The 20314-nt window shown below is 26.8% G+C and overlaps 4 protein-coding genes across 5 annotated transcripts in view; 2 read left to right on the plus strand and 2 right to left on the minus strand.

Moving 5' to 3' along the window:
- Positions 1-2982, plus strand: part of LOC132944787 (formin-like protein) — a 34317-nt gene extending 31335 nt beyond the window's left edge. For both annotated transcript variants that reach the window (XM_061014294.1, XM_061014295.1), the window contains 6 exons: positions 3-167; positions 226-505; positions 572-852; positions 1089-1208; positions 2335-2563; positions 2913-2982. In XM_061014294.1, the coding sequence (XP_060870277.1) occupies positions 3-167; positions 226-505; positions 572-852; positions 1089-1208; positions 2335-2547 (1059 nt within the window). In that variant the 3' untranslated portion in view covers positions 2548-2563; positions 2913-2982. The remainder of the gene's footprint in view (positions 1-2; positions 168-225; positions 506-571; positions 853-1088; positions 1209-2334; positions 2564-2912) is intronic.
- A 2424-nt stretch (positions 2983-5406) lies between these two features.
- On the minus strand, positions 5407-7396 carry LOC132944738 (UDP-glucosyltransferase 2-like). The gene is made up of 4 exons (XM_061014219.1): positions 6424-7396; positions 6079-6298; positions 5791-6010; positions 5407-5728 (listed from the first exon to the last, which is right to left on the minus strand). Exons 1-4 carry the CDS (start codon positions 7258-7260, stop codon positions 5476-5478), a joined length of 1530 nt encoding a protein of 509 aa, XP_060870202.1. The 5' UTR covers positions 7261-7396; the 3' UTR covers positions 5407-5475.
- Positions 7397-9509: 2113 nt separating this feature from the next.
- On the minus strand, positions 9510-10188 carry LOC132945699 (UDP-glucosyltransferase 2-like). The gene is made up of 3 exons (XM_061015461.1): positions 10038-10188; positions 9747-9942; positions 9510-9684 (listed from the first exon to the last, which is right to left on the minus strand). The coding sequence occupies exons 1-3, from the start codon at positions 10186-10188 to the stop codon at positions 9510-9512; spliced, it is 522 nt and encodes a 173-aa protein (XP_060871444.1).
- A 2126-nt stretch (positions 10189-12314) lies between these two features.
- LOC132945787 (uncharacterized) lies at positions 12315-19853 on the plus strand. The gene is made up of 6 exons (XM_061015551.1): positions 12315-12595; positions 13555-14161; positions 14342-14410; positions 14721-14813; positions 14956-15060; positions 19588-19853. The coding sequence occupies exons 1-6, from the start codon at positions 12315-12317 to the stop codon at positions 19633-19635; spliced, it is 1203 nt and encodes a 400-aa protein (XP_060871534.1). The 3' UTR covers positions 19636-19853.
- The last annotated feature ends 461 nt before the right edge of the window (positions 19854-20314 follow it).

A 20314-nucleotide genomic window follows, 5' to 3' on the forward strand; every position in this document is an offset into this window, starting at 1 on the left:
AGGTAAAATCTTATAAGGAATATCAGTTGGAGAAAAAAGACATAAACATGTTAACTGAAGAAGATAAATTTTTAATGCAGTTAACTAAAGTCGAAAGACTTGCCACCAAATTATCTATAATGAGCTATATGGGTAACTTTATGGACAACTTACATTTAATATCACCAGTGAGTTTACCTATGACTTCTGACGTGTCGAAACTTATTTATATTGTTTCAATTCTAGCAAGTGCACGCCATTATATCAGCTTCGAGTTCCGTAAAGAATTCCAAGAAACTACGTCAGTTGCTTGAGATAATATTAGCATTTGGTAATTATATGAATAGTGCGAAACGTGGACCTGCATATGGATTCAAACTACAATCATTAGATACTTTAGTTGATACCAAGTCAAGTGACAGGCGTATTTGCCTTCTACATTTTATTGTTGATACCATCAGGTCCAAAATGCCAGAAATCATGAATTTTGATTCAGAATTCATGTACATTGATAAAGCAGCAGCTGGTACGGTTAATTTTATATTATAAAATATAATTATTACTACTAAACATACATTTATATTATGTTTAGTATCACTGGAAAATGTCATAACTGATGTTAATGAGTTAGAAAAAAATATGGAAATCGTAAAGAAAGAATGTGAAACCAGAGGTTACGGAAATGCTCAACATGTAATGGTTCTTCGAGATTTCCTTAATAATTCTGAAGACAAACTTAAAAGGTTGAAAAATGAGACTAAAACTGCTCAAGAATCATTTAGGGATTGTGTAGAATATTTTGGTGAATCTCGTCGAGGTACAGATGCCAATACTTTCTTTTCCATGCTAGTTAGATTTGTTAAAGCATTCAAGGTAAACAAAGTATATATATATTTTAAAGTGCTAATAAATATATATGAACCACAATAAACATATTTTATGTTAACTATCATTCATGTTTAGTATTTTTCATTGCTATATTCAACATATAGTAGTGGTGTATTTAATATTCTTATTCATTGTAATATTAATTTAACTAAAAATTAGCTTTAGTTAAAAAATTATTATGAGTAAAGTATATTAAAGTTATCTACAATGTTTATCTGTAGACGGCTGATATTGAAAATGAACAAAAAAAAAGATTAGAAGAAGCTGCATGCCAAATTAAATTCAAAGGTAGTACTGAGAACCTAGCTGCCAAAAACAAAACAAATCAAAAATTGCAACAAGTATGTCCAATTTATTGTAAATATACAATTTAGAACGGTTACAGAATTTGTTGATTAAATAATTTAAGTTTGTGTAACATAACATTAATCTTGCATGTTTTATTGCAATGTTTTTATATTTTTTTTTATTAAGAAATAAATATTATTTTAATATTTTTCTTTTGTTTGCTTTTTATCTCTAAAGGTTTATGTTTGATGTATGGTTGTGGTATACTGGTATTACAATAGTTGTAATGCATTAAAAAAAGTATTTCATGTTTTATGTTTCATTATTTATAATTTAGATATAATGTTTGTTTAAATTTAGAATTAATGTATAGTATGGTGTTTGTATTTTGTTTTCTTTTACATCGAATGACAACATACTAATTATTAATTTAGAAGGCTTAAATCATTAGTATAAGCTCAATAATTTGCTTGGACCTGCACTGCATAACATGACTACTGGTGTTGGATCAGAACCATATTCATTTAGGTACCAATCCAATTATATTTAAAAATTTGTATGTGGAAGGAAAAATGAAGTGCTCTAATATTAATGATTGAATGACAGAATCGTCTTACCTGAAATTGGATTGGTAAATATGCCTTGGGAATTTAATTTCTATTTCAAATGTATCATCAATTCATGATTCATCAAAATATTATATTGTTCTGAAATCAATTTTACAGTTGTAGATTCACTACAATCAATCATTTTAATTGCAAAAATAATAGATTTGTTGATACCTTACAATATAACTGTTAAACTTTTTAAATACATATTTATGTATTTATCTGTATGAGTAGAATTTTTAATTATTTGTGTAATTTAATTAGTAGATAATATTATTAGTGTCTTAAACCAAAATATTTTTAGTATGGTTTTTTTTTAATTTTGCTAATTGTAATAATTTACTATTTTTTGATATTATAAACTAGTGCTAACAAATCTAATAATTTAAAATATTTGAAATTTAATTTATCAGTGTTAAAATATAAAAGTTAACTATTTTAATTGACATTTCATTTTTCGCTTCATTAACATTTTATAAATATTATTTTTCTGTGTGTTTGGTTCTAAAACTTTTTTGAATTTAATTGATGATCATCATAACTCATAAGTCATACTATATATTATTTTTAGGAAGCTGTTATTAATGAACTGAAGAATAAGACAAAGATGGTAAAAGAAAAGAAATTGTTACACCAAGATGAAGTATACAATGGTGCATTGGAAGATATTCTCTTGGGTTTGAAAAATGAACCGTATAGGAGAGCAGATGCTGTTCGAAGGAGCCAAAGACGTCGCATAGACAGCAATCGATTGTCCAGGACATTGGAAGAACTTGAATTTTGAAATTCCTTTTAATATGGTAATGTAAAATAAGATTTAGTTATAATAATTTGTTTTAATTAATTTTATTTGAGTGAAAAGATATGTTTTTTCTCCCGTTTAATGTATTGTATTACAGTGCTCTAAATAACTAATTTTTATATATTATTTTTATAATCAGAGATCGGATTTATATGTATATGCATATTTTAATCTATATAGTTTCATTTCATTTAACTAAATTGATTAATATTTCAGTAAAGAAACATATTTAATATTTTTGATTATAGTTGTTAATGAATAAGTAATGATAATCAAATTATTCATTATAGTTAATACTAAAGATAACATAAAATAACACAATTTAATAAATGCCATTTATTTTCTAGATTAATGCATTTGTATCATCTACATTCCACATATCCAAATACTCATGACTATACGTTAAATATTATTATTTTGTTTGTTTGTTATTTTACATGTTTATTCATTGGAACTATATTATATTTTCTTTTTATAAGAATGATAATATTATGTTTTTAAGACTAGAATATTATATAGAATGTTAATTAACTTTGTCATATATACCGAGTGAGTCACTGAGGTTAAGTGTATTAACTAAAGAAAAACGGAAAACTCAGTGGCCCACTATGTATATTTATATATAAATTATTGTCGCTAATATTTAATTTTATTTGTATTTTTTACCATTAAAATTAGTGTTTTATAACAATAGAATCTTCTTTTTCTGTAACTGCTAACTTATAATATCTTACAATAAAAAGAAAGGACCATTACAAAATTGTAAGTTACTAGTAACAGAACTTTAGAATATTTTTTTTTATAAAATATATATACATTATTTCTATATTTTACTAAACTATTTGAAAATTCTCATATGCTTTAAATATAATTTTCAGATTTTGTATCTTGTTTTTATTCTCTGGATTTATTATCTAAATCAAAATTTTCTAACAAAGTCAGTAAGTCATATTTTCCAGAAGTAATTTAATATTGTATATGATGATTAACAAACATTCAATTTTGACATATATGTTCAAATATATTTAGTAAAATATAGTTTATATTGTAAACTTGATTTTATAAATAAAATATCTTATTAATTATTGGCATACAATTTTTATCTTTATACATGTTAACAATACAAATTTTTTAATATTCTTACCTGTTAAATAACGAGCTTAGTAAAGAAAAAAAAGATTCTGGTGAAAAAACCATAAACCAACGAGACATATTAAAAGCAATATCCTACATGTTGCTACTTATTTTTATACAACTAAGATAATTTATTGTCAATCAGATATCGCTTATTGACATTCCATTTGTTTTTAAGATAGTCTCGATCAAAAACTCACATTCGTGATGTGGTGCTTATAGATATTAGCCTTGTAAAACTATTTTTTTATTGTACTTATTTTGTTAAATAGACATATTATTATGCTTGACTTCAAATGTTATTTTCATTTTCATTTCAAGCTATTTTTATTAATGTTGCTATGTTAGAAGTCTCATCCAATAAAAAAAAATTCTCTTGGATTTGTATATATTTCTCATATTATACTATACGTTATTAGTGTTAAACATATTTTGTAATATGTGTAAATAAGAATCATAGATTTAACATTATTATAATTATTTTGTACCAAAAAAAAAAAACTGAAAACTTTTATGATTGGTTAAGTGCCATCAGAATAAATTATTGCAAAAATGAATATTTGTTTATTTCTACTGTTGATTATACACACATAATATATAGCATATTTCCTAATAATTACCTATTATTTTCTAAATTTAAAAAAATGTTTTAAGTTGTATTCATCTATTTTTCTGAGCATAATATTGTGTAAAATAGTTAAGATTGTTATTTATAATATTTATATGCATGTTAGGTGTGGTATATTCCACGTTTATTGTTGAATAGCTTAGCTTATATTTTAGAATAATTATTTTTATCTTCAAAACATATAACTATTTATTTTATTTGTCACCAAATGCAATTTACTAAATACATGGAATATACAGAAAATGTTGTGTGGATATTGCATACCCTAAAATTACAATAATTTTTTATTAAATTGTAGATTCTGATGAATGCATAAATTTTACATTAATGTGTTTTTTTTTATGTCCTTTTGGAGCGGTAAAATAGCTTTTCAATTTTCAACTTCGATGTATTTTCTGGTTAAATATTCAGAGTACTTTTCAAAATAGTTTTCGAGAAAATCAATTTTGTTATTTTGTGGTAATCCCAGTACAGATAACTGTAGATACTCTACATTTTTACCTACTGTTTATTTAACCATCGTATAATTTTTGAACTAATATTTTATCTCCTCTGTGCTATTTATACACATTTAAATTTTCTAAAATTTTGCTTTGTAAAAAAGCTTAAAATATGTAATACAAGGTTCCTCATAAGTTATTATTGAAGTAAAAATAAGGTGAGCGTAAATTCACAACATTTTTTTTGAGCATTAATGTAGATTTTTGAAGAAATTCATCAAAACAATGAACATTTAAAAATTCATAAAATGTTAAGTATATTTTATACCTAAGGTTTGAAAAATATGTAATACAAGGTTCTATGGAATTTTTGCTTATAAAAATGTTAAATGATGTGCTTGCCTATTATAGCTGCAAGGGGGATAAGGCGAGACTCATACAGTCCATAATCCATATACTTTATTATATTTTTATTAAAATGTAAATGTAAATGTTTTGAAAATGGCATTGTGCAAATAAAACATGATAATAAAAGTTTCTAGTATCCCACAAACAATATTCATAATATAACTTATTATGAGGAGTTGTTTGTATTACATGTTCTCAAATAACTCATGAGTAAGAAAATATAATAACTAATTCCCTATTAATACATATTTTTTATTTAGATCAATTATTTTGGCTTTGATTTATAATATTTACAAAAAATTAAACTATACCTATAAATATTGATGTGACAATTTTGCTAGTGATAAAAATTACAACAGAAATAAAAACTAATACTACAACTAAGACATCTAATAAGTAGTATTGATACCAACTTAGCTTAAATGCTTGAGATTTCAAATGTGGTGCCCCTTTGTGCCGAAGAACATACTCTGTCCAGTAAACAACGGATTCAGCTTGCGACATTGGTCGATCTTTGAATATTTTTGAAATGATTTCAGCGTTTTCCTTGTACCTATTACAAATCAAATCAGTAAGTACCTAATTTTAAATATTTATAATTTAAAAGGTATTTACTTTTTATTGTTGAGAAGTTCTAAAACATTTCTTAAGAAACTATCCTTTGTTATAGACAAGAGGTCTATTGAAATAGCCATTCCTGCGTTGACTAAATTGTCTATATTTCTCTGCTGATCACCAAACAAGGGAAATCCAAGAACTGGGACTCCAGCGTCCACGGTTTCGTATATCCCAGATACACCTCCGTGACTGATGAATAGTTTCACATTTGGGTGCACTTAAAAAAAAAACACTTAAGTGTAACTTCAATTGATAAATTAGCACTTTTATTCCACAATATATTACAAAGTATATCACGCTGTGGTAACCACTTTCTAATCATCATATTTTTCGGAATGTCTTCCAGTTCGTTTTCATATTTCCATAACACTCTTTGAGGAATTTGTGCGAATGTTCCCAGTAACGCTTTTTTTATTTGTTCTGGCATCGAAGACATTTTTATGGTCGAACCAAAAGTGAAATAAATAACTCCATGTGGTGACTGTTCAATGAATTCTAAAATATCCTATAATTATAAATCGTGGCAATCTGTATTCAAATAGTGGGACTGGTACACATTTAACAATCTTGTACACTTAAATTCTAACCCGATTATTGGTCTATATATTTAAATTAAATTAAATAACATACTTCTGGTAACTTCTGAGCTGCCTTCAAATGAATTCCACCGATGTCTACAACGTGTGTCGGTATAGGACTTGCCACATCGGTAATGAAATGCCTATTTGCGAATATCAAAGACGGTGTGATGGATTCGATCAAATCATATTGTTTCGGATCAGTGTATTTCAGAATCAGTTCTGTGTATTGTTTTACAATTTTTAAGTAAACTAGTAAAGATATATTGGTTAATCTCTGAATGAAAGTTTTAGAAACCGCATGCATAGAAAACAGTTCCGTGACCGTTGACGGATTTGAGACGTGACCGGTGATTGTGCGATCCATAAAGGCATTGGCTGGCAATGGTGTGACATAAATCAAAGACAAGTTGAGCTTAGTTGCAATGTACGACACACAATCTGACGCAAAGTATTCAATAATGACAATGTCGAATTCTGTGCGCGCCCTCCCCAACACTTCTTTCATTTTGCTATTCTCATACACTTGATCACACTGAATTCTACTCAGCATTACAAAATCACCTATTATTGTAAGTCTTCTACTCATCATCTGTTTTAGATCCATGTCCATAAATTGTATAGCCCCCTCTAAAGTTGTATCCACTTCGGTATAGTTTTCGCGGTTACCGTCGGTAAACGGTGTGAACACAGTGACGTTGTGGTGTCCGCTGTTCACCAACGCCCTCAGTATACCACTCATAAAGTTCCAGTGGCTTTTACCTCCGACTGTCTCCACGGCTAAAATTCTGGCATTCAACGCAGGTTGTATGGACGAACCGACAAGAGCCCAAACCAAAATTGGCATGATAGATTTGCGCATTATATTATGTTGTAGTTTTAAATCCATAGCGTAAACGATATCGAGACGACACGACGTTACCTTTGTATACAATTAGTCATTAGCGTGTGTAGTGTAATATTTGACGATTAAGATATTTTGATACTGTTTTTTTTTTTATTTACGACTATGCCAAGACTCAGTTTTTAAATTGGTAATATACTAATATTAAGATAATGATCACATGAGTACATTTTTTAAAGTATAGGTTAGGTAAATATACCGGGTGTTTCTTTTATCAAACAACACTCATTATTTCAAGTGGTTTTTTACATAGTTTCAAGTCGCTTATAAACAACGTTTTTATTAAAAAATTATATTTTTTATCCTTATAATTTTTTAAGTTTTTTACTTTTTTGAATGACAACAGGCTTTTAATTTTATATCCCAGAGCAGAATATTTTTCTTAGTATTTCGATACATGAAGATCGAATTTGGGGCGAGTAGTTTATGAGTTATAAATATTCAAAGTTTTGTTGAGCAGAGAAGTGGACAAACATTTCGCGGGGTAACCGGCCCGTACTACTCCACTCCGCTCATCCAAACTTTAAATACTTATAACTCATAAACGACTCACCCAAATTCAATTTTCATGTATCAAAATACTAAGAAAAATATTCTGCTTTGGAATATAAAATTAAAATCCTATGTTGTCATTCAAAAAAGTAAAAACTTAAAAATATTTAAAAATATAATTTTTTAATAAAAACGTTGTTTTATATAGGCGTCTTGAAACTATGTAAAAAAATATTTTCAAAAAAATGTACACTTGAAATATTGAGTGTTGTTTCATAAAAAAATCACCCGGTATAGTCATTGTTCATACAAACACTTGACAGTTTAAGCTATATAATATGCGTATTGAGTTCTATAATAAATTAAGAATGACATATTTGATTTATATCAAGTGCATTTGTACCGTATATAAATGTGTAAGTTTAGGTGTTTTTAGTTTAGGCGCCCGGTGCTAATGTAATTTTGTACACAAAAATACGCTCTATGGGAATAATGATCATGTTCTGTAAAATCAACCAAATTTGATAATTTTTTTTTAACTAATAGAGGGTAATATTTTACAGACCTCATCGAACTCTGTTTTTCAATATTTTAATCTCAAACTTAATAATATGTCTTCAAAAATAATACAATTTTAAGCGTTTTTTTTTTATAAATTATATTGAACTATTATTTGAAATATAATAAAAATCGGTGTTCGATGCGGCCGGTAGGAAGTCTTATTCTTTTAGATAAAAAAATATTTTATATTTATCAAAATCCTATAATTTTACAAGACCTGAGAATTATTCCCGTGAAGTCATTTTTTTCGATATAATATACACTATATTTTTTGTATAAGCTCTTTACAGGAAAATTTGTCTGTCCCGAGGTCTTGAGTTGTTTCTCCTTCCATACCCCTAAACTCGTTATTTTAAATAAATAGTTTTGTTAGCTCCCCCCCCCAGAATTTTAACCAAAGTTGCGCCTATGCTGTCATCCCAGCTTTTTTATTAGAACACCCAATAAGACTGGTAATTTTGAAACATCTTAACGTTTGGATTAACTTATTTTCTTGTCATTATGTAGAAGCTTTTCAATGTCTCATTAGATAATGTTGCGCCTTTATGCTGCTCTGCTTTAAGTTCTAATGCTAATAAGGCATTCGGAATCTTGCGAAATAGAAGACCGTATCACAATCGTAAATATTATAATATCCATCATTGCATCATAATCTTATACCTATGTAGGTAGGTACCTGTTTGGATATTTTTGATTTCCACTCAGTACGCTATAAGAGCGTCTTCGCTCAAGCTTTTTTTTCCAATTTTTTATTTCTAAGCGGCTCCCTGAATTCCATTTACGTATACCAAGGCTGCTCCTCAAAGGGTTTTAATAATAACTTATTATAATATGCAATTCAATATATTATTTTTTTATCGTTTGAAAACATTTGTATATCAACTGTTAACGTGATATATATTATAATATGTTCCTAAACATGTATTATATACATCAACATTCAACCTCGTGTACATAATATATGAACTATGAACAATGTACATATTATAAAACAGAAATAAATAATTCATAGTAACTAACAAAAATAAAAAAAAAACTTATTATTATAATTTTTGTTTTAGATCATTATTCAGGCTTTGATTTATAGTTTTTAGAAAAACTCAAATAAAACATATTATAAATTGATTAAAAAAAAATGTTGGTGATAAAAATTACAACAGAAATAAAAACTATTGCTAAAGCTATAATACACCTAATGAGAAGTATTCATACCATCTTAGATTCAGTGCATGAGATTTCAAATGTGGTGCACCTTTGTGCCGAAGAACATACTCAGTCCAGTAAACAACAGATTCTTCAAGCAATATTGGTCGATCTTTGAATATTTTTGAAGTGGTTTCAATATTTTCCTTGTACCTATTAGAAATTAAATCAGTAAGTACCTAATTTTAAATATTTATAATTTAAAAGTTATTTACTTTTTATCGTTGAGAAGTTCTAAAACATTTCTTAAGAAACTATAATTTGTTATAGACAAGAGGTCCATAGAAATAGCCATTCCCGCATTTACTAAATTTTCTAAATTTCTAGGTTGATCACCAGACACGGGTAATCCAAGAACCGGGACTTCAGCGTCTAAGGTTTCGTATACCCCAGATACACCTCCACATCTGACTGATGAATAGTTTCACATTTGGGTGCACTTAAAAAAACCCTCAGGGGTAACTTAATTTGATAAATTAGCACATTTAATAGACAGTATATATTACAAAGTATATCACGTTGTGGTAACCACTTTCTAACCATCACATTTTTCGGAATGTCTTCCAGTTCGTTTTCATATTTCCATAACACTCTTTGAGGAATTTGTGCGAGAACTTCCAATAACGCTTTTTTTATTTCTTCCGGTATCGAAGACATTTTTATCTGAATTTATAGATTATAACAATCTGTATTCAAATATTGAGAATGGGACAATTTTTTTTTCTTTCATAATATACACTTCAACACGTTTATTGGTCTACATATTTTAATTTCATTAAGTACATACTTCTGGTAACTTCTGGGCTGTCTTTAAATGTATTCCACCAATGTTGATACCTCCTCGGATTGGACCTACCGGGTCCAATTGTGAATCTAAATAATCCAGGGAACTACTCAAACACACACAAAAAACTTCATCAAAATCGGTCCAGCCGTTGAGGAATGCATAAAGGACATACAGACAAACATTCATATATATATTATATATAGATATTAGATATTATTGTTATTATTTTCAACCATCCAATTAATTTTTCCAAAACAAATTATACATAAATTCTTTCCCCGTGACTCAACCGATCTATTAGTTAAAACCGTATTAAAATCCGTTGAGTACTTTTCGAGATAATTTCTCGTAATAAATATAGCCCATGTTATTCAGGGATAATGTTGCATTCTAATGGTGAAAGAATTTTTGAAATCGGTCCAGTAGTTTTTGGGTTATTCGTTACAAATATGCAAATCTTTTCTCTTTATACTTTAGTATAGATGAAACAACACTACATGGATAGGTATAAAATAATGTATGATATGTTATTATATTTTACACATATTTCTGAATTCTGAATGCAAATTAACTTTTTTTTTGTCTCATTGTGTGTTCCTTATCGAGAGACATTATTCTAAAATTTAACTGCCTACCTATGTGATCAACATTTCTGACGTATTCTATTCACAGTTGAGCTTGGGCCATAATTAAATTATATAACATGACAAAACTTCTTCGATTGTTAAATGAAGGAAATGGGGCAGGTACTTACAGGTTAGGTTAGAATAATAAATAGATGCTAATACTGTAGTATTTCTATATAAGCAATGATCGTTGTGGTTGTGGGTTGGGTGGGGTGGGGTTTTGTGAAATGCAATTTTATTCTTCTTCTACATTTAGTTATGATTTTCCATCCTCTATTTATATTGTTTAAAATTATCCGTTTATCTTATCCTTTGAAAAATGAATTGTATTTATAATTTGTGCATCTTATAAACAATATGTTGACTATTTGTTTTTATAAATAAGTGTATAGGTTTAATTAATCTTAAAAAAAATATATTTTGTTCTCTAAAATGTTAAAATTTGACAATGAAAGTTAGTAAACTAGTATGTCATTTAGTCACTAAAGATATAATTTCACATCTCCGATAGTAATATAATGAGTGAGTTGATCACTATTCTCTAATTACTATAATAACTGAGATAGATATCAGCACATAAATGGTATTACCGATAACTGCTTCACTAATGAATATGAAAACGAAAAATGTGGGAATTAGCTGGATTAGTTTCAATACTTCATTTATTTTCGATGCATTCTAATTGATACCTGAACGAACGAGGAACTAAAATAATTTACCTATTAAGTCCCGATTTCGAACTAAAATCTTGATTTGTGGTTCCGGTATAACAGAAAAATATACCAATTGAGCCCGCACTTGGGGAATGTATAATAGGTATATCAATAATAAATTGAGTCCGTAGGTAGATTTTTTACTTTTGTAAATGTTATAGGTACTTTCGTACTTATTGCCTCATTGTGCATTTCTATAGTTTTAAATTAAATAGATATACCATCATTATTAAACATTATTAATAATACACTATAATATATTACACCTATTTATCAAATTTTTTCAAATTAACATAAAAAAAATGTTTTGTTTATTATTTTGAGCCATTTTGACCACTATAAATATTAAGTAAACGATTTTCTTGGTAAATAGAATTTATATTTTTCACAATAAATTAACCCGAACTACCTGTTTCAATAATGTAAACCATTACTATAATAATAGCAATAACAATTCGTAGTGTAAAAAGGTGACACATAATTGTTATTAAGCATGCACAATTGTTTGAATAAATAATAAATCTAAAATAATAATATCTATTAAATTACGCACAGGCGTGAACATTTTAATATTTGAACTCTGAATATTTATGTTAGAGGAATATCGAAATAATGAACTCGATTTACTTCAGTGATGGAAAACATAATTTTATTGAAATGACGACTGTTTTTAAATCAACCCTTGTACCTGTCTTAGCTTTAGGCAAGATTTTTGGTTTGATCAACATATCTTATATACTTGATCCAGATGGATTATTAACTTTAAATTTACACTCAACATATTATTATTCATTCCTAGAATTTACACGGATGATTGTGTTGTTAATATTCACATATATGGTTTTTATCGAAGAGTTATATTATATCGTACATTACCGTTTAGTTAAATTTTGGATAGCTATTATTGCAGCAAGATTATCAGAAATATGGACAGTTAAGTAAGAATGATAAATAATTATACCTAAATTATTTAAAAACTTTTAAACATCGCCGAGGATAAAATGTCCAAGATCAGCACTTAGACTTTTAGACAATAAACATATTATACCTAATGGCTAATATGCTACAATACTAATGTAGGTACCCATACACAGTATTATAATTCCTATGTACATAAGTAAACATTACAAAGTAAGAATTATTGTTGAATAGTCAACAGTTGTTATTATATTTTACACAATTAAGGTACAATCAAAACAGATAAATAGGTATTACACTTTTTATAATTGAACACTAAACATTTAGTTAAAGACTTTTTATACATAGACTATTTTTTTACAATAGGGTCTATTTTATATTTATTTGCTAATTTTAACATCCGATTAATCAGTGAATTTGAATTTAAAAATGTGGTAGCAGAGTTAATGCAGAATAAATTAAAAAACGCAATTCACGTTCGTTTATTTTAAGATATATCATTGCTCATAATTCAGAACAATCGCTATGTAATAATTTATTGCTTTATACAAAAAGATTAGATCCGATTTTATACATACTATTTTTAACGTGTCTAAATTTACACATATTGAATAAAATAATTGTATACAATGAATGTGGAGTTCTATAAATATTGCAATTAAAGGAAACAAAACGTAGAAATCGTTTTTTAATAGATTCTAAATCTGGTAATATAGTTGAATGTGGTGACCAAAGAGATGAATTATATTCGAGACATGAACAAACGAGATAACAGTAAAGTATTTTAAAATTATAATCTTATTACAATTATTATAATGTCTTATAATGAATATTATTATCATTGTTGTCGTTTTGAAATAAAAAAAATTAACCGTTAAATTGCGTAAATATTTATTATATTAGATGAAATAGATATAGATATTATTTGTTGTACATTTAAAAGAAATGTTTATTAATGTTTGTATAATACTTTTTGTAGATTAATTAATGGCATTATACAATTCGATCGAAAACTGGCATTACTATCACCGGCATTTCCGGTTCACCAACATTCAATAAGTAAAAAGAAGTGGAATATCATATTGACATCATTATTTTTATATTTCGTTTTCTTTGAAGTATATGACATGTACTTGTGGCCACCGAACACATTTGATATTAATACTTTCCTCTTATTTTTTTTTGGAATGCCATATGTTTTGGACTATGTGGTTATTATAACCGTATGTTTTTATCTCATTAATATCGGGTGTAGATTTCAAACATTAAACGATTTCTGGACGTGCCTTCCTCATGGATCGGTATCCGTCCCGGGCGAATGGACGGACTCTGAATTAGTTATGTTAATGGAGAGCATTAGGTTGTTACATGCCGAACTATCTCAGTTGTTCAAAATATTCAGTTGTAGTTACGGTACACTGCTATTAGTATTTTTTGTTTGCTGCATTATCGATATTATATATTTAATTTATTTGATGATCAAGCTCGAAAATGTTATAAGACATGTACCATTGCACATGCTAAATATTCAAATCGTTGTTTTTTTGATGTCTGTCATCCTCGCTGCCTCGTGGATAAATGAAAAGGTACCAATTAATAATTATATATATTGTATACCTACGTCGATTTCAATATAACTAACCAGCGATTTGCAATGCCTGTTCTTAATCTAATTATTATTAACTTAACATCTGTCCAACACAAAGTTCATTGAAACAATTTACGATGTCGGTAGATCAATAGTAATTGTTCAATAATGATTTTAGAAAATGAAAATGGTATCATATTTACGATTGACTCCGATTTCAAAAGTACCTGTAGAAGTAAAACTACAAGTAAGATATATTTTATACTACTATGTCGTTGGTATACTAAGGTGCATATTATATTTAAAAATTTAATTTTATACTGTAACACTAAAACATTATCACCTGCATAAATATTTTTGTTTTATGGCCACCGTAAAATCTAAAATAGTGTAAAAAACGCTATGGTTATTTTATCATTACATAATTTTCGATAATATTTAGGTACTCTTATCGTGGTGGTTTATTATGAATGGATTATTATATTGGTTTTTTTATGATTTACGAATTACCTATTTATGATTACCTATATTATTAACTATGGTTAATTTATGAATAGATCAAAATGTTTCTGTATCAAATATCAATGTTGGAATCAGATGAAATTAGTGCTTTTGGGTTTTTCAATATAAATTTGAATTTAGTTGTGTCAGTAAGTATTTTTCTAAAATAATACCTACATACTTATTTGTGTGTCTTACGTCATATATGCATAATAGGAATAGTGGTCATACATTTATTTTTCAGTAATTTAAATAATTAAATTGTACCTATATTTATTTATTTTTACATAGATTGCCATGCTACTCATGACTGGATTTTCCACCCTTGTACAGATGAAAGATCACCCCATTATTTTAGCGTTGGTCAATAATACACACATATATCACAGCAATTGGGTAAGAAATCGTGTATAACCCCTAACAATATTTCATGTACACAAACTTAATTTAAGAATTGATGGATTTTTTTTTTTTTTTTATATCGTTTATTTAAATATACACAATCTATAAATGTTGTTTTACAATAAGTGCATGTGATGGAGGTGAAATGGCTTGAGTGGCTGGAGATAAGAAGCCGCCCATTGGAGGCACTTAAGGTTAGGATTTTAGGCTAGGATTTTAATTTGCTAGTAAGAGAGGGCAGGATTATAAGATTAGGGGAGGTAGAGGTATGAACAATTTTAAATTAGTAAGTCGCGACACCAGGTACGTTTTAGATGATGGATTTTATTTAATAATATAATATAATTTCTTAAATAATTTTTATAAATTTTATTTTATTTTTAATAATTTATATTTACACTCAAACTTAGACCTCAGTGCCACTGAGCTAGCTTATCCATTTATTAATTTTTTCAAGTGGCCGATAAAAATTATAAATAATTATTACAATGTATATAGGTATGTATTAAGGGCAATGTGGAATACCAGACAATGTGTACATTTCCCGGGCAACGTGAACCACGATTTTTTTTATTAAACAACTAATATTTTAGATTCTGAGCGAAGCGATGAATGTATTGATTCTACAATGATGTGTGTTTTTTTTTTTATTTTTTTTATTTTTTTTTTATTTTTTTTTTTATTTTTGTGTCTGTCATCACCTTTTAGGACAGTAAAAGTGCTTGGATTTTCTTCAATAGTAACTTTTCTGATAGGAAAGTGAATCTAGTTGGTACTTTGGGGGGTCAAAAGTAAAAATTTCCCAGTAGTTTTCACAAGTGACGTGAAAAACAAAAGAAAAATTAAGGAAAAACGGGAATTTTTACGTAAAATCTGTTTTCGAGAAAATCGATTTTGGTTTTTGGTGTAACTCTAAAACAAATGACCGTAGGGACATGAAATGTTGACTGAATGTTTATATTAGCATTTTCTATACACCATAAAATTTACAAAATATTTTGACTCTTTTTGAGCTGTTTACGGCCATTGTCAGTTTTACATTTTTTTAGTTTTTTTTTCTATAAATATCAATAAAATTTTATCTGTTGAGTAAAAAAGCTTGAAAATTTAATAGTAGGCTCCTAGGTTATTGTTTCAAAGGCAGATGAAAAAAATTAAAAATCCTTAGTCACAGTTTTTAATTATAAGCATTTAAAGTTCAAATTTTGACAAAATACGGAAAAATCACGAAAAATAGCAAATTATTTTGATGAGAATTCATAAAAATTTTTCTTTTTAAATCTAAGATTTGAAAATGTAATATAAGATTACTCATAAGTTTGTCTACCTTTATCAATAAAAAAATGTCTAGAAGAAACTTAAATTAAATTTTTATGAGCGTCTGAAATTTATATTTTTACAACATTTGATATTTACTCGATTTCTCATGTAACAATTTTCTTATTTTATTGTAATTAAAAAACGAATGACTGTAGATACTTGAAAATTTCACTGAATGTTTATATTAGCATTTTCTATACACCATAAAATGTTGAAAATATTTTGACTCTTTTTGAGCTGTTTACGGACATTGTCAGTTTTCAATTTTTTTAGTTTTTTTTCTATAAATATCAATAAATTTTTATTTGTTGGGTAAAAAAGCTTGAAAATTTAATATAAGGCTCCTGATATATCGTTCTAATAGTAGTTGAAAAATATTAAAAATACATAGGCACAATTTTTTTTATAAGCATTTAAAGTTCAAATTTTGACAACATTTATCAAAATTATAATTTATTAATTATTTTGTGGTTAAAAATTTATAAATTTTTAACTTATATGGCTAAGGATTGAAAATTTAAAACAAGGCTCCACGTAAATAGGTTATATATAAATTACTTTATTCACAATAATATCATCAAATATACTTGGAAAAATCATAGGCTGACTGACCGTTTTCGCTCAGAATCGTTTAATAGGTAAAAAAAAAACAATACTATAAATATTATTATAACTAGCCAATATGTAATAGTAAAATTATAATTTATAATAAAAATAAAAAATAATATTAGTTGGTTAAAAAAAAAATTGTGGTTCACATTGCCCGTAACATATATACACTTATTGTATAGTGTTACACTACAAGAATAAACATTATTCAATTAGATTTGGAAACCTAGTTATTTAGTCAAATTGAGTAAACTCTCTCCCTACTAGACCCTGTAGGCACCTATCTAAATATCAGCTAAATTAATTTTCCACTAATTCCCTTTGAAATATATTTTATTGTCCATAAGTACTTTGTTTAAGATAAATTAAGTGAATTTTATATGGAATAGTAAAGTTTAAATATAACAAACCGATAAGTGGTTGTCGCTTTATACGAAAAACGATTCTGAGCGGAGACGGTTTGTCAGCCAGCAGCCTAGACAATTTTATATAATATTTATATTGTTATTATTTATACGGTGCCGGTAAGTTGAATTAATATTATTTGCATATTATCATATTTCAATATTTGCATAGTATAATAATATACTTGAGAAATTTCAAGTATCCGTGAGTAATATTTTTAAATTACAACAAATTAAGTAAAATCGTTATTATTGGTTATACTATTAATATTATGTATTTTATCCAAATTTGAACATATTTAAAAATGACTATTAAAAAAGGTGGGTAAGTGGATGTCGCTCTGCTGTACAGTAGGTTACAAGTGGGTCACTGTAATGGATGGTGTTAAATTTGAATTCAATGGTATAATATCATTGTATAAGAAAAACGATTCTGAGCGAAAACGGTCAGTCAGCCTATGATATTACCAAGTATATTTGCAGATGATATTATTGTGAATAAAGTAATTTATATATTTAATTATTTACGGGGAACCTTGTTTTAAATTTTCAATCCTTAGCTACAAAAGTTGAACATTTTATAAATTTTCAACTACAAAATAATACATTATTATTTATTACACTATTATTTACACTAAAAAAATTGAGAACTGACAATGTCCGTTAACAGCTGAAAATGAGTCAAATTATTTTCAAAAATTGATCTTGTATAGAAAATGTTAATACAAACATTCAGTGAAATTTTCAAGTATCTACAGTCATATGTTTTTTAATTACAACAAAATAAGAAAATCGTTACACGAGAAATCGAGTGAATATCAAATGTTGTAAAAATATGAATTTCAAACGCTCATAAAAATTTAATTTGACTTTCTTGTAGACATTTTTTTTTGATAAAGGTAAATAAACTTATAGATAATCTTGTATTACATTTTCAAATCTTTGATTGAAAAAGAAAAATTTTTATGAATTCTTAGCTCAAAATAATTTGCTAATTTTCGTGATTATTTCGTATTTTGTCAATATTTGAACTTTAAAAGTTTAGAAATAAAAACTGTGAATAAGGATTTTTAATATTTTTCAAATGTCATTGTAACAATATAGTAGGAGCCTTGTATTAAATTTTCAAGCTTTTTTACTCAACAAATAAATATTTATTGATATTTATAGAAAAAAAAAACCAAAAAAATTGAAAACTCACAATGTCCGTAAGCAGCTCAAAATATTTTCAAATAATTTTATGGTGTATAGGAAATGCTAATATAAACATTCAGTCAAAATTTCATGTCCTTACGGTCATTTGTTTTAGAGTTACACCAAAAATCAAAATCGATTTTCTCGAAAACAACTTTTGCGTAAAAATTCCCGTTTTTCCTTAATTTTTCTTTTGTTTTTCACGTCGCTTTTGAAAACTACTGGGAAATTTTTACTTTTGACTCCCCCAAAGTACCAACTAGATTCACTTTCCTATCAGAAAAGTTACTGTTGAAGAAAATCTAAGCACTTTTACTGTCCTAAAAGGTGATGAGACACAAAAAAAAAAATTTTAAAAATAATTAAAAAATTAAAAAAAAAAAACACACCATTGTAAAATCAATACATTCATCGCTTCGCTCAGAATCTAAAAAAAAAATTGTGACCGTATTTTTAATATTTTTGAACTGTCATTGTAACAGTATATTAGGAGCCTTCTACTAATTTTCAAACTTTTTGACCCAACGAATACAATTTTATTGATATTTATTGGAAAAAAAATTAGAAACTGAAAATGTTCGTAAATAGTTCAAAACAAGTCGAAATATTTAAAAAATGTTATGGTGTATAATAAATGTTAATATAAACATTCAGTGAACATTTCATGTGTTATAATTTGTTTTAGAGTTACACCAAAATCTAAAACCCTTGTCCAAAACCGATTTTGAGTAAAAATTCCCATTTTTCCTTAAATTTTTTGAATTTAACTTTTAAATTTTAACCTCCTGAATGTACCAACTAGATTCACTTTTCCATCAAACAAGATACTGTTAAAGAAAATTGAAGCAGTTATATTACTCCAAAAGGTGATGAGACACAAAAATAAAAATTTTTTAAAAAACACACATATATGTGTTATTTATTATGTTTACTATTTAAATACAAATTGTATAATACATTATATTTAATAGATAATATAAAAATTTATTTTTAGGAAAATGTGTATGCTAGCAACTATTCAAAAAATGTTACATCTCATTAAAAACACAATAGTTGTTATTCATTAATCAACTGTTATCAACAATATTTTAAGACGTATTTTAATAAAATATATAAGTAGAAAGTAGTAGATAAATACTTATACATGTAAACACCTGGTGATAAAACCACTACATAACTTGTTAAAGTCTGCCATTTATAGAAATTATATTATTATATTTTAACTAAGTAACAATATCTTACCTGTACGAATTTCATTATTTTCTTTATTTTGCATCTTATTTATGTTGTATAATTAAATAATAAGTTGGTAATTATTAATATCACTAGTAAACTTGCTGTTTATGTGTATATATAAATAATAAATATTAATAGTTAAAAAAAAACGTTTGAAATCATTGTATTCTATAACGTATTTAAAATAATGTACTTACTTAATTTTAGATGTTGAGTAATCATTTTTTCCTTTTTCTTTATGATAGCAATATTATGATCAAAAGCGATAGGACTATATGAATTATGAGTCCATTTAAGGTTCTTTACAACATGTATGTTGTTTACAACAATAGCGTGATTGTATTTATTATAGAATGTTTTGTCATTATAAATATTACAATTATAATATATTAGCTGAATATTCCGGCATCGCCCGAATCCAGTTTTTTTTGTGAAAAATCTTGTATAGTATAATATACACTATATACCTAATAACTAATAGGTGT

Source organism: Metopolophium dirhodum, chromosome 5 (assembly GCF_019925205.1).
Source record: "Metopolophium dirhodum isolate CAU chromosome 5, ASM1992520v1, whole genome shotgun sequence".
Lineage (NCBI taxonomy): Eukaryota > Metazoa > Arthropoda > Insecta > Hemiptera > Aphididae > Metopolophium > Metopolophium dirhodum.